The sequence below is a fragment of the Myxine glutinosa genome, chromosome 9 (genome assembly GCF_964187855.1).
Source record: "Myxine glutinosa chromosome 9, kmMyxGlut1.1, whole genome shotgun sequence".
NCBI lineage: Eukaryota > Metazoa > Chordata > Myxini > Myxiniformes > Myxinidae > Myxine > Myxine glutinosa.
The window spans coordinates 19153881-19169939 of NC_136269.1; the positions used below are offsets into that span (position 1 = coordinate 19153881).

Here is a 16059-nt window from a genome sequence, read left to right on the forward strand (position 1 = left end):
CCAATTGTGCTGTCATGTGTTGTTGTTTTTTTCTCTCTCAGTAGTGGCTTTGGTCTGTCCACTCTCCCAAAAAGCCTATATTTGTGAAGTGCTACAGATAGGTTCTCCCATCTCAGCCAAGGAACTGTAGTTCTGTCAGAGTGGTCATTGGGTTCTTGGTTGGTCACCTCCCTGACCAAGTTCCTTCTTGCCCGGGTGCTCAGTTTGGTCGGACGGCCAGCTCTAGGAAGAGTCTGTGTCATTCCTTATTCTTTCCATTTCCTCATGATGGAACTCACTGTGCTCTTGGGAACTTTCAACACTCTAGAAATCATTTTATATCCTTCTCCAAATCTATGCCTCCTCACAGTTCTACGGAGGGTTCCTTGGATTTCTTGGTAGAGTTTCTGCTCTGACATGCACTGTCGACTGTGGGACTTTGTATATAAAGGTGTGTTTCTTTCCAAACCATGTCCATCAATTGAATTGGCCACAGGTGGACTCCAATCAAGTTATCGAGACGTCTCAAGTATGATCAAAGGAAATTGGATGCACCTGAACTCAATTTTAAGTGGCATAGCAAAGGTATTGAATACTAATTGACTCAAGACATTTAAACTTTTCATTTTTAATTATTTTGTGAAAAATTCTCAAAAAAATTTCCACTGACATTATGGGGTATTATGTGCAGATCAGTGACAAAAATAACTATTTAATCCATTTTAAATTCACGCTGAAACACAAAAAAATGTGAAAGAAGTCAAGGGGTGTGAATACTTTCTAAAGGCACTGTATTGTATCACCCACCTGCCTGCTTTATTTATAGCTGCATTTAATACGGGTGTATCTTTTGAGAGAAACGAAATGCTAAATGTTGCCAATATACCATGAATATACGGGGTGAAGATGCGATTTACGTCCTGTGCATACGCAGCAGTTATCACGATAATCAATTTCCATTATCGTTGTCACGATCGTGTTGTGGTCGTGTTGCAAAACCACTTTCCACACTTTTATTAGTGTTGCAAAACCACTTTCCACACTTGTGTTAGTGTTGCAAATCCACTTTCCACACTTGTGTTGGTGTTGCAAAACCACTTTACACACTTGTGCTTGTAATGCAAAACGACTTTTCGCACTTGTGTTCGTGTGTACGGTGTGTACCCTGGATAAGAATAGGTACACCGTATCCCTGCGTGTCGTAAAAGACGACTAAGAGGGTTGGCGTCAGGAAGGGCATCCGGCCATAAAAACATTGCCTCAAAAAGGGAACCATGACAATTACAACTACATATGGGCAGGGTACAGCCCGAAGTGGAGATCGGTTTCTGAGGTTTGGGACATGGAATGTAGGGACAATGACAGGGAGATCAGGAGAAGTGGTGGAAGTATTGGTCAGAAGAAGAGTGGACATATGTTGTGTGCAAGAGACGAGATGGAAGGGAAGTGGTGTGAGAATGGTGAAGGGTAGGCAGGGACAGAAATACAAGTTTGTGTGGCAAGGGTGCCCAAAAGGTGTGAATGGTGTTGGTGTCCTGTTTTCTGAGGAGTTTGTAGACAGTGTGGTGAGTGTGACGAGAGTGAGTGATAGGTTGATGATGGTGAAAATGATGATTGGAAAGCTCTTGGTGAACGTCATCTCGGGATATGCTCCGCAGGTTGGTCGAAGCGATGAAGAAAAGGACAAGTTCTGGTGTGCGATAGAGAAGCTGATGGAAAATGTGAAAGATGAGGAAGTTGTTGTGGTAGGAGGAGACCTAAATGGACATGTGGGAAGGAGTATGGATGGTTTTGACGGAGTTCATGGGGGTTACGGATATGGTGTGAGAAATGGAGAAGGTGAAAGGATTTTGGAGTTTGTTGATGGAGCTGATTTGTTGATTTGTAATACTCAGTTCCAGAAAGAGGATAATAAGCTTGTTACATACACGTCAGGTGGGTCGACGACAACCGTTGACGACCTGATGGTGCATAGGCGAGATAGGGGGCACCTCCGGGACACAAAGGTGATCCCGGGGGAGGAGGCTGTTTCACAGCACCACTTGGTTGTCTGCGACGTAAGGGTGAAAGGTGCGAGGAGAGCTCGGCGGGTGAAGTACCAACCGAGAATGAAGGTGTGGAGGTTGAAAGAGGTGACAGTAAGGGAGGCATTAAAAGAGAGGCTGAGTAGGGTCGAGGATGATGTGGTTGAGCTTGAAAGTGGTTGGATGTCGATGAAAGCTAGTCTCTTGGGAGCCGTTGGTGAGGTATGTGGATGGACAAAAGGACCACCGAGGCACTCGGAAACATGGTGGTGGGATGATGAAGTTGGAAAGAGGATGGACGAGAAGAGGAAGAAGTTCAAGGAGTGGCAGAAGGCGAAGGGTACGGGAGCAGAAACAGCAGAGCATGAAAGTTATAAGGCAGCCAGGAAGGCTGCAAAGAAAGAGGTAGCAAAGGCACAGGAGGCATGTAGGAAAATGTTCGGAGAACGCTTGGATTCGGAAGAGGGTCAGAAAGCAGTATTCAGGATTGCAAAGCAGATAGCAAAAGAGAGGTGTGATGTGATGGGGGTGAGTTGCTTGAAGGATGAAGTGGGACAAATCGTTGTCGACCCAGATGGAATGAAAGGAAGATGGAAAAGATATATGGAAATGCTGTTGAATACAGAGAATGAATGGGATGGCAACATAGAGAGTAACCCAGTTTTAGGACCGGCAGAGAAGATAACTGAGAAGGAAGTTGAGGAAGCGATAAAAGCAATGAAGGGTAGAAAAGTGGGAGGGCCGACGGGAGTTGTGGGAGATATGTTGAAGGCAGCAGGAAGTTGGGGTGTGAAGAGAATGACAGAGATCTGTAATCTGGTGGTGAAAGAAGGCCGCATTCCAGTGGATTGGGAACTGAGTACCCTCGTCCCTCTGTACAAGGGGAAAGGTGACCCTCTGGAGTGTGGCTCGTACCGAGCGATAAAGTTATTGGAGCATGGAATGAAGGTATTGGAAAGGGTGTTTGAGAGGAGGATAAGGAAGAAAGTGAAGATCGACGAAATGCAGTTTGGATTCATGCCAGGAAGAGGAACGACAGACGTGCTTTTCATTGTGAGGCAGTTGCAGGAGAAGTACATGGAGAAGAGGAAGAAGTTGTTTCTTGGGTTTGTTGATCTGGAGAAAGCATTCGATCGGGTTCCACGCAAAGTATTGACATGAGCATTGAGGAAGTTAGGAGTGCAGGAATGGTTGATCAGAGTAGTGATGGCAATGTACAAAAGAGCGCGCACAGCTGTAAGGACGAGAACAGTGGTGAGTTTGAGGTGAAGGTGGGAGTGCATCAGGGGTCGGTACTAAGTCCACTACTATTTGTATCTGTGATGGAGGTGCTGGCTCAGAACGTAAAGGAGGGTTTACCGTGGGAGTTATTGTATGCAGATGATCTGGTGTTGATTGCGGAAAGTATGGATGGACTGAAGGAAAAGATGAACACGTGGAAGGAATGCATGGAGACAAAAGGTCTGAAGGTGAATATCGGAAAGACGAAGGTGATGGCAAGTGGTAAAGCATGTGGTGAGGTGGAAAGAACTGGGAAGTGGCCCTGTGCTGTGTGTAGGAAGGGTGTCGGAGTGAACTCCATTCAATGTGCAATGTGCGCTGAGTGGGTTCATCAAAAATGTAGTGGTCTGAGAGGGTCATTAACCAGTGGGCAGCTACATTCAAATGTAAGGTGTGCACAGAGGGAGCTGCAGATGGATGAAATGTTGAGTTGGATCTTGGAGACGGCGTGAAGCTGGAAGGTGTGAAAACATTTTGCTACCTCGGAGACATGCTGAATGGAGAAGGTGGATCAGACTCGGCAACGGTTGCTCGAGTGAGATGTGCATGGAAGAAGTTTCGGGAACTGAGTGGCGTGCTGATGATGAGGGGAGTGTCGTTGAAGCTGAAGGGAAAGGTGTATGCTGCATGTGTGAGAAGTGTTATGATTTATGGGAGCGAGACATGGGTAATGAACGTAGAGCAGCAACGAAGGTTGGAAAGGGTGGAAATGCGAATGGTTCGACGGATGTGCGGAGTATCGTTGAGAGAGAGGAAGACAAATGATGAATTGCGAAAGATGATGGGAATAGAGCCTGTGATTGATGCTGTGAAGAGGAACAGGTTGAGATGGTTTGGTCATGTGTTGAGGAAGGATGAAAGTGACTGGTTGAGAAGAGTGATGGAAATGAATGTAAAAGGAAGCAGAGGACGGGGAAGACCGAGAAAGACTTGGCTAAAGATGGTGGAAGAAGAAATGCAGGCAACAAGGGGGTTAACAAGTAGAGATGCAGAAAATAGGGCAAAATGGAGAAGATTGTCATGGGGACCGCAAGGCTAACCCCCGCTCTAGCAGGGAAAATGGCCTTAAAATGCATGTTGTTGTTGTTGTTGTTGTTGTTGTTGTCACGATAGCAAATCTAAATCATGATTATCGTTCCATCACGATTATCGCCCAGCACTAGAACATAACTTTTACACCCATTATGACCCCTTGAACCGTTTACACACCTTATGACCCTTTCGACCCTATTGACCTCTTAGACCCTTTATGCCTTTACATCCCTTGGAATGCTTAGACCCCTTGACCCCTTGACCCTTTAGACCCCTTAAAACTCCTTTCACCATTTTGACCTTTAATCCCCTTTAGTCCCCGTAGACCCTATAGACCCCTTTATAACTCTAACTACGATTGGAACATACCCTTTAGACCTTTAGAACCTTTAAGACCCTTATAGGACCCTTCAACGTCTAATACCCTTTAGACCTTGACACCCTTTTAGACATCTAGACCTGTATACCTTTTAAGACCCTTTAGACTTTTATCCTCTTCAGACACTTTCGACACTTTAGACTTCTTACACCCTTTAGACCCCATTAAAACCCCTTTATACCCTAACTACCATTGGAATATACTTTTTAGACCCCTTGGTCTCCTTCAACCCCATTCCCCTCTTTGTCCCTTCGGCCGTTTGGACCTTTACACCCGTTAGACATCTTAGACCAGGGGTAGGCAACCTATGACCCGAGGGCTGGATCTGGCCCACAAAGAGATTCCATCGGGCCTGCATCGACTTATTTGGTTCGGACTTCAGACCCAAGGAATGCTCGGCTTTCACTTCCTTTGTATTGCACTCTCCGTGCCACACACAAAAATGTGGGCACAGAGCTCGCACTGACAGACCAACACGAAAACCATGATATTGCATGTTTAAACTGTAGACAGACCTCACTTTAGGCAATTAACCAGAAATAAAAATAAACTCTTCTAACCTCCAATGACTACTCACACAGTTATCATTCCTGCCTGCCCCATGACGAATGGTGGATGATCTGGCCCACCACTCGTAAAAGGTTGCCGACCACTCCCTCAGACCCTTTTGACGCCTTTAGACACATACCACACAAACATCTTTAGATTCTTCTTGTAATATACAGAATATACTTTTTTCAGCAAGTAATACACAAACTCGACTGATCCGGAGACGGGTGCTCTGCAAATGTGGTTAAAACACATTTCACATTGAGACGGCATGATTGCTGTTTCTTCACTTTTTAACTCATTGAATTATCAAACTTGGCACGAGCTTCTCCTTTTGGGCTTCTTTACCAAATTACAACAAGCACAATTTCATTCATAAGATGTTCCTTCACCACAAAAATTTCCTGATCAATTCAGAAGTTTCACCCTGTTTTGTTCCCTTCTTTGTGGTTAAGAATATGAAATATGAACTTGCAGTTTACTAGCACATATGTGTAAACGAAATATTGATTGTCTCCTCAGCCGCATCAACACGACAGATCTACATGAAGAAACGAAAGAAGCGAAACCTCGTTCCCTTCGCTTCACGTGGAATATGAGGACCACGAGCTCTCTGGAGCCGGCCGAAATGATGCGTGAAATTCACAATGTGCTCGATGCCAACGGCTGTGACTATGAACAGCGCGAGGCCTTTCTTTTGTTTTGCTTGCACGGCGAGGGGCACGGAGAGGATGGAGTGCAGTGGGAGATGGAGGTGTGCAAACTTCCACGGCTGTCACTCAACGGGGTCAGGTTCAAACGTATCTCTGGCACGTCTTTCGCTTTCAAAAACATTGCCTCGAAGATTGCAGATGATTTGAAACTTTGAGATGGACCACCAGCTGACCTTGCAACAGGAAACATTTTCATCCTTTTTTTTTAAGTGAAGTCGATCACTCAATTCCCCCAAAAAAACACCAAAATATAAACATCATTCAAGTTTAACTCCTATTTTCCTCATTATTGTTTGTTTCATTTTGAGTTGTGTACATTTCTTGATGTCTCATTAATATCATATTTCCTGGATGCTTGCTGTACAGAGAGTGAAAGTGGTATGTTTTTTTTTTCTTTTGGTACACCCGGCTCAGGTATGCTGGTTTTCATTTAGACACTGGCTTGGCTTTAATCAGATGATAACTGCCTTGTTTAAGTGACTTCCAATCTTGTCACCAGAATTGGTTTGCTCTCAAATTCTATACATTCTCGGCTTTGTGCGTTCTCATACGAAGCATGATAACAGGTCTGTTTTGATATCCTTCGGTGAGATATCATTCAGGTTTCACACAAGATTTCAAATCAATTGCTAAATTGCACACTCTATGTGGGGAAGACATGCGTCCGTTTAATTAACGAAAATGAACACAGACGCTCTTTGCAGCTGTGCCCAAATCACTGGAGGATATGTCAGCATTAATTATTTATCGAATTTTTCATTGATCATAACTAAAAGCAGCTGCAGCGCCAGCGTTCATTTTGCGTGTTCAAATCGGCATCCATGGATAAAAGGGGACAGCTGGCTGTTTACGTCGCCAGAAACGACGATGCCATTGACCATGCATCGACTGCATTGTACACATGAACTCCTGGCAACGTCGCCGCCGCCGCCTATCATTTCCTGCAAACGAGCTACCAAAAAGGTCTCTTGGGATTGCGTGGTCCTTGGTGTGAGTGGCATGAAATGAGTTGATAAAAAACAATGCACAGGGTGAAGATTTTTATCAGGAGTTTTGGTCTCAGGTGATAAGGTATACCTTTTTTATTTCTTCCTTTTCCCTGCTGTCAACCTCAAAATAATGTCTTGCATTCCTTATGGAATGCCATTGCCCAGAGCTCTGAAGATGCATCACCTGACCTGTGAAAGCTGTGATGTTCTCGAAGCATTAACAAATTCTTCACACTAAAGTGCACTAATGCCACATTATAAGAATAGTCCAATAATTATTATTTTTTGCTGACATTTTATTTGTATTTTTTCTTCATGTTGGTGTAATTATGATAAGTTGGGTGACATCAGAGTTATTTGCTTGTGTACAAATGAGTGTAACATAAGTTTTTTGCTCTTTCTACATGCCTCTTCCTACATGCCATGTCATGCCATGCCTACATGCCATAACTACATCAGACGTGTTTCACAATCACCTCTTCTACAGCGATTTGGGAAGCAATGCTTCCAAGAAGAAGAAGAAGAGTTGACTACTTACTGAAAATGGTGTGTAAAGTGGGAGAGAAGTCAGTCGTGAAACCAAATGCAGGTAGATCTTGTGCTAATGCGTGGCAACAGGTGTTTTGCTGTAAATATTTTGCATTGTAATTGTATGTACTTTCCGGCATCGGGATGCAGCCATTCGCCTTTTTGAACCGCCATAATTGGGTTCTTGCAAATGGTCATTGCAACACAACACGTCAGATATTGTTTTTTGCAGATGCACAATTAAAATCTCTGTGAAACTCTATGAATGTTTCTGCTGTTCATTTGCAAATTCCCATTCCCAAATTAATTTTCTGGTGCAGATTTTGTTGAACTTCAGATTAAATTGAAAGTTTTTTCTAAGAACGGAGCAGGTACTGTTCTAGCACTTGAGATATGTCCTCCAGTCCAGCTAAATCTCACATTCTCATCCTCTCTCGGTAAACATTGTCAAACAAACCCATGTATCTATTTGCACCATAACCCACTGGAAGAGGTTCACCCTCTCAAATTTCTCGGCCTCAACATCAGCAATGACCAGCTGCGCAGGTGGCCTGCAAAGCCAACTGCCGAATGGGGACTTTCCATCGTGCCAAGTCGTTTGGCGAACCTAAACCCCTCTCGGTTTACAATATTGTTACAGCCACGGGTTTGGGTCAACTACGAGGGGGATCCTCGGTTCCCCTCAAACTTACCGGGCCGGATTCCACCGATCATGAATAACTCAGTACCACAGTGGGTTGATAGGCAATTGCAAGCACCACTTGGTCTACCACGTGGTCCCAAGGTTCTCAGTCTGACCACCGTTTACCTGCGCTACGTGGCTTTCCAATCGGGGGACGTGCCCTCGGCTATGCACCAATCTTATCTTAATTAGGGCGGCCGAGCAACCGCTGGTGCATGCCGGACTTGAATGAGCCAATCAATTGGGGAATTATAACCTCCCAGTCTAGCGTATGTGCGAACAGCACTGGATCAACAGGGAAATGGCAAACACGGACAGATTTAAAAGGAAGTTTAACGAGGGATTTATTATTACGAGAACCAATGGTGTAAATGGGGAATACGGGATCATGCAAAGGGAGAGGGAACTCAAGGACTTTAATGTACAGCAATGGTAATCAAAATGGACCAACAAGCGAGATTGCAATTCAAAATGTACAAGCAATTGCGAGTAATTGAGAGTGCAGCGATATTTACACAGTAAAGAAAATAGAGAAGGTGCAGACTTAACCTATGCCTTTCACAACATGGGTACCCAATCAGACCATCTGCGGAGGGAGATGAGAACAGAGTGCGAGGGTTATTGGCCTCTTTATCTTACCTGGCGGGAGCCGTAGCACTCCCGCAACCTAAGCGCTAAAGGTTTTGACTGAGAGCTCGGCCCGATTTAATTAGACAATTGGGAACAAAGTTCTCAATGGTGTGGTTCCATTGTACCATCGGTCCAAAGCTTGAAAAGCTCATTCTTAAGTTTCACCAGATCAGACTAGTGCCCTTGGCACCTTATTGAAGTGGCACCATATTACACATTTATTTAGATTTTCGAGTCTGGGCACCAAACTCATATTTTCAGATTTCTCCCATCCTACAAGGAATGGAAGCATGACTTAATAATGAATAGAGATCAGACTAATTAGCTTAAGAATGACATTAATTAGTGACAATTATAGCTTTAATTAAAATAATGAGTACAAACACGGAACTTGGCAGAAACAAAAGAGGACCGCAAGTGTAAGAAGAATCAACTACTTAAGAATGAAAATAAATGAGACCAAGGGTCTTAAGAATCTTGTTAAAGTAATTGGCAGTGGCTGTAATGAAATGAATCAAGCGGTAAACATGTTAGCCAAAATATCGGCAAACATTTCAATGAAATTACAGCAAATGGATGTAGGCTACATTGTATGAGTGACATCTGATATTAGCGAGTCGGTCACCTTCATCGACCGATGATGGAGACAGGTGATCATCACAGTCACAATCGCTGTCATTCTCCATTTCATCATCGAGCTTGAGCTTCTCGGGTAGCTGCCGACCCTCAAACCAGACAATATCGTAGGAGCCGTTCAATAACTCCCAACCCTCTTCTGGTGGGATAATGGCTCCGTATTTACTTTTTGCCCACTCTCTTGATAAGAAGTGAGGCAGTTGATGCTTAAAAGAGGGCGACTTCAATGCATCACTTAGTTTTGGATGAGCTTGTTCTGGGCCAGTGATGGAGTAGACTATGTCATCAGAGCCTCTCTTATCCCATTCTACATCTTTGATTGATGGAGTGGCAAAGGTATCGAATATTGTCAATCAATACACAGATGACATAGAGCAGTGATATCCATTTAGGATGATGCATTGAGCATGGCCGCTGTAGCTGCGAGGTAAATTCAGTGCTAAAAAATGCAATCAACAATATGCAAATGTGTCTCATGATCTGAACATCGCAAAGCCAGCTTTGCAAATTCCGTCTACAGTCACTAGTGTATGATGATATTTTCATTATGTTTGTTGTCTTCCACATACAGATGGCCTTCTTCAAAGCAATCAGAAAGTTTGTTGTTGCTTCTGGAGGTCCGTAAATTCTGACAGTGGCGTATTAGCAGCTGGGTGTCTGCATGACCTTCTGTCTGGCACTCACTTTAGTGTAATTATGCAAGTGGTTGCATGAGCTTCTAGCCCTTGCATTTCAAGTCCTCCATTTTCGTTCCTTCCTGACAATGACCGAGTTGGATGAAGAGGTGATGGTAGCACTACAGATATTTTTGTCGAGCAATGATAAGACAGCATGGGAGGTGATGGACAATCCAATAGTGGACAAGGTTCTCAGAATATAGTAAGTACACGAATAAAACAGATGGGTGAACACGGTGAAACTGCGCAATTCTGGCTAACGTATGTCTACTACATCCAAGACTACCACATGTTTGAGCCATCCAGACTAACAACATCAACCTATTTGTCGAGGATCATTGGACTGTTCGTCATTACCAACCATGTGAACTATGCTCGATGGATGACTAGATATATTGCAAATCTGTAGGATAGCTCGGGCTATCCTCGAGACGGGAGCTTTCACCATGAGAAGGAGCAAAAATAACTTTTCTTGTTTACTTTGAAGAATTTATTTGAAAACAAACGTTTGAAGAGGAAAAAGAAGAGGGAACAAGTCAGGAGACGACAATGGTTCACGAGCGAGTGGTATTCAATGACAAAGTTCAAAACCGACATTGAAAATATATAAATAGGAATGTATTATCTGTTATGAGACTAGTTAGCTACACAATACCGAAAATTCGGTTCGATTCCAACAACTTTGAAAATTTGACCTTTGTGACCTTGAAATGTCAAAACGAAGGTTACTGACCTTGAAATGATAGAAAATAATGTATAATCAGTTATGAGGTTAGTTAGCTACACAATACTGAAAATTCAGTTCGATTCTGACAACTTTGATACTTTGACCTTTGTGACCTTCAAAGGTCGAAGATTCTGAAATTTGTTGGAAAACTTGTATTTCATGATGTATGTGATAATATAAGATCATGTACGACATTTCACCCTATCAGGAAGCGAACAATGTAATAAAACCATCAAAAATCGACTTTTCTAAATTTCGTCACCTTGTGACCTTGTGACCTTGACCTTGGGGCGAAAATGAAAAATCGAGCTCCGTGGGGCTAGACACATGACATTGGCCTAACCAAATATCGAAACCCCTGTCAGATTCCACCAACTCCCTCGGAGAAGATGTAGCTTGAATTCGATTACCCCCCAAAAAGACATCTTTTTCGGGCGTGGCTCCGCCCACAATGGGCGCAATACGCCCACTCCAGGCAGGACACAACTAGATCATGATATCAACCTCCCACCCAAGTTTCATCAAGATCGGATGATATCATTGGGTAGTTATGCTGCGGACAGACAGACAGGCAGACACACCCATGACGAATATAGTGGTCACTCTGTTTGATAACTCGTGAACCAATAACTCGTGAACCAATTATGATAGAATTCAACACGGGACAAAATGGGAATTGAAACTTTTTAAATGGCACAATGAAGACCGTCAGTGTAAGACGTGAAGGACTGAAGGTGTATATAAAATTATAAGCATTTGGTAGGTACAGTGGGAGCAATTTCCTCTAAAAATATTTTCCTAATTATTACTGAGGGTTAGGTAGAAGAGGAAGAAGAAGAGAAAATTAAAGTAAAGCAAAAGCTTGAAGAAAATAATTTTGAGTTCGTTGGTGAATACCTTCACCATTAGAGGGAATGCAGAGTGGAAAACGGCAAAAATTGAGGAGAGGCCGGAAGAAGAAGTAGAAGAGTGGGAAGTAGGTTGGTCAGGGGGAGGTGAAAGGTTTGGAGGTGAAAAGGGAATAATTTTTTTTTTTTTAGACACTAAGCATGGGGTTATAGTTGGAAGGATTTGAAGGAGAATAAGGGGACTAGGGAGAAAACAAAAAGGCTGAAGGTAGCAGGGAAAGAAAACAATAAAAAAAAGAATTATGGAGTCAAACTAGGAAAATGTAGGCCTCAAAAACCCTGGCATGAAAAGTCCGACGAATACTTACAAATTTGCCCAAGTTTTAAAACAAAAAAAACGGCCAACCGAGCTCAAGAAACCGGAAGTCTAATTACCCTTTAGAATTACCCTTTAGAATTTCCCTTTAGAATGCCCCTTTAGAATGTCCCTTTATAATTACCCTTTAGAATTTCCCTTTCGGATTACCCCTTAGAACCCTCTAGAATTATCATGTAGCATTATCCTTTAGAATTAACCTTGAGAATCTCCCTTTGAAATTTTCCTTCAGAATTCCCCTTTATAATTCCCCTTAATAATTACCCGTTAGAATTACCCATTAAAAAATTACCCTTTAGAGTTACCCTTTAGACTTTCCCTTTAGAACTACCATTTAGAACTACCCTTTAGCATTACCCTTTAGAATTAACCTTTAGAAATTACTTTTGGAATTATCCTTTGGAATTACCCTTTCGAGCTACCCTTTAGAATTATCCTTTAGAATTGCCCTTTTGAGTTATTCTTTAGAATTACCCTTTAGAATTGCCCTTTTGAGTTATTCTTTAGAATTGCCCTTTAGAGTTACCCTTTAGACTTTCCCTTTAGAACTACCATTTAGAACTACCCTTTAGCATTACCCTTTAGAATTAACCTTTAGAAATTACTTTTGGAATTATCCTTTGGAATTACCCTTTCGAGCTACCCTTTAGAATTATCCTTTAGAATTGCCCTTTTGAGTTATCCTTTAGAATTGCCCTTTTGAGTTATTCTTTAGAATTACCCTTTAGAATTGCCCTTTAGAACTATCCTTTAGAATTACCCTTTAGAATTACCCTTTAGAATTGCCCTTTTGAGTTATTCTTTAGAATTACCCTTTAGAATTGCCCTTTAGATATATCCTTTAGAATTACCTTTAGAAATTACTTTTGGAATTATCCTTTGGAATTACCCTTTCGAGCTACCCTTTAGAATTATCCTTTAGAATTGCCCTTTTGAGTTATTCTTTAGAATTACCCTTTAGAATTGCCCTTTAGAACTATCCTTTAGAATTACCCTTTAGAATTACCCTTTAGAATTGCCCTTTTGAGTTATTCTTTAGAATTACCCTTTAGAATTGCCCTTTAGATATATCCTTTAGAATTACCCTTTAGAATTACCCTTTAGAATTACCCTTTAGAATTGCCCTTTAGAATTACAATTTAGAATTTCCCTTTAGAATTACCCTTAAGAATTAACTTTAGAATTCACCTTTGTAATTACCCTTTAGAATTTACCTTTGTAATTACCCTTTAGAATTTACCTTTGTAATTGCCCTTTAGAATTTACCTTTGTAATTACCCTTTAGAATTTACCTTTGTAATTACCCTTTAGAATTTACCTTTGTAATTGCCCTTTAGAATTTACCTTTGTAATTACCCTTTAAAATCTCCCTTTCGAATTCCCCTCGATAATTGCCCTTTATAATTACCCATTAAAAAAATACCCTTTAGAATTACCCTGAAGAACTACCCTTTAGAACTACCCTTTAGAACTACCCTTTAGAATTTCCCTTTAGAAATTACCCTTCAGAATTACTCTTTAGAATCTACCTTTGTAATTACCCTTTAGAATTTACCTTTGTAATTACCCTTTAGAATTTACCTTTGTAATTACCCTTTAGAATTACCCTTTGGAATTACCCTGTAGAATGTTGTGTTCATGCAGATTAATGTCGTGGGCATGCAGGTTAATGTCGTGGGCATGCAGATTAATGTGTTCATGCAGATTAATGTCGTGGTCATGGAGTTTAATGTCATGTTTATGCAGATTAATGTCCTTGTCATGCAGATTAATGTCGTGGTCATGCATATTAATGTCGTGGTCATGCAGATTCATGTTGGGTTTATGTAGATTAATGTCCTGTTCATGTCGTTTAATGTTGTGTTCATGCAGATTAATGTCGAGTTTATGTAGATGGTGTCATGTTTATGCAGATTTATGTCGTGTTCATGCAGTTTAATGTTGTGTTCATGCAGATTAATGTCGTGTTTATGTAGATTAATGTCATGTTTATGTCATTTTTATGTAGATTAATGTCTTGTGTCCCAAACCCATCTCTCTCTGTTCCCACCTTACCCAGTCGAACCCAACTGCTCCTGGACTCTGTGTCCTTCTCTCCTGACAAGGTGGAGGAGTTTTTGTCAAACCTCGACTCTGATTCTGCAACTGGACCAGACGGCATCAGCCCACGGGTCCTAAAATCCTGCTCTGCCGCTCTATCTCCCACTCTCTCTGTTCTTTTCACCCTCTGTTTTGCTCAAGGTCATCTGCCAGCATCCTGGAAATCAGCAAACATTACCGCTTTACACAAAAAAAGTTGCAAAAACAGATCCTTGCAACGACAGACCAATCAGCCTGCTCCCAATTATCAGCAAAGTCATGGAATCCATCATTGCTTCGGATATGAAATCCTTCCTCTTCTCCAATGGCTTGATCTCTGATCATCAATTTGGATTCAGACCAGGTCATTCTACTCTGGACATGCTGCTTCTGCTGTCTCAACAATGGATGGAGGTCCTCAATGCCAAACAGGAAATCAGAGCCGTCTCCCTTGACATATCACGTGCCTTCGATACGGTCTGGCACCCAGCTCTGCTCACCAAACTCTCCTCCTATGGTATCCATGGAAATCTCCATGCATGGCTTGCGGACTTCCTCTCTGGTCGTAGACAATGTGTGGCCCTGAATGGATTTCTCTCATCTCCCCTTCCTGTTCAGGCTGGAGTTCCCCAAGGCAGTTTCTGGGCCCTGTGCTTTTTCTGGTCTTTATCAATGATCTCTCCGACTCTCTGGAAAATCCTCTCTATCTCTTTGCTGATGACTCCACTCCCTGCCGCTCCATTCCTCTTCCCTCAGATCGGCAGTCTGCAGCCTCCTCACTCTCTGAGGACCTGGACAAAATCACAGACTGGTCAAACAAGTGGAACATGTCTTTCAATCCTGAGAAATCTCACACTCTTACTATGTCTCTCCGAAAAGATCGACTGGACAACCCTCCCATCTACTTTCTCAACAATCCTCTCCAAGAAGTTCTGTCGCTCAAGCTTTTGGGTCTCACTATCTGCTATGATCTTTCTTGGGAAAACCACATTTCCAAGCTGGCCTCCAAAGCCAGTCGCCGACTGGGCATCCTCCATCGTGCGAAGTCCTTCCTCGGCACACTTGAGCTCCTCACCACATACAAGGCTTTCATCCGCAGCTCAATGGAATACTGTTCTCCCCTAAGGGCCTCATTTCTCCCCTAATGTTCTCCCCTAATGCTCCTGCCTCACACCTAGCTCGGCTTCACGCTGTTGAAACCAAAGCTTTCAGAATCATTGGAATCTCCCGTGATGAAGCTATCTCCGAGGGCCTTTCACTCACTCACCGCAGACAGGTAGGTGGTCTTTCTGTCTTCTACCGACTCCTCTCCGGCCTTGCTCCCCCAGCTCTCTCTGTGCTTTGTCCCCCAAATATTCCTACAGGTCGCACAAGATCTGCCAGCAATCCTCTGATGGTTAAACTGCCAAAATCTCGGCTCTCTGCTCACCTTCACTCTTTCATTCCTCTTTTCTCCCGCCTCTGGAACAAACTCCCACACTCCCTTCAATCCCACTCCTCCCTCCAGGTCTTTAAAACAGCTGTTCACCACCATCTCTTATCTTTCCCCATCCAAAACCTTGATCTTTTCTACCCCCACTAATTCACCCCAGATCCACCTTGTTTGAAATTCCAACTTCTTTCCTGGAAGTCCTGGCAGTGTCCATATGCTTTATACCTCTCTCACCCCCCCTTCCCATGCCACCCCCAAAGCCCTCTTCCTCCCACAGATCTCTCGATGTCCCTGCTCTCAGATGTTGTGTTTGTGTTCCTCCCCCTCTCGCCCCATCTTGTCTACCGCTCCCCATGTTATATGTTTTATGTGTCGGTTTGTCTTTCTGTGTGATTAATGTTAGCTCTTTCACGAGCCTCGATCTTGTTTTCAAAAAAAAAAAAAAAAAATGCAGATTAATGTCCTGGTCATGCAGATTAATGTCGTGTTCATGTCGTT

General features: G+C 42.7%; 1 protein-coding gene across 8 annotated transcripts in view; it reads left to right on the top strand.

Moving 5' to 3' along the window:
• The window catches only part of LOC137435598 (MAP/microtubule affinity-regulating kinase 3), a 174721-nt gene extending 166985 nt beyond the window's left edge, over positions 1–7736 (top strand). For all 8 annotated transcript variants that reach the window (XM_078784145.1, XM_078784146.1, XM_078784147.1 and 5 more), the window contains one exon: positions 5767–7736. In XM_078784145.1, coding sequence (XP_078640271.1) covers positions 5767–6112 — 346 coding nt within the window. In that variant the 3' untranslated portion in view covers positions 6113–7736. The remainder of the gene's footprint in view (positions 1–5766) is intronic.
• The last annotated feature ends 8323 nt before the right edge of the window (positions 7737–16059 follow it).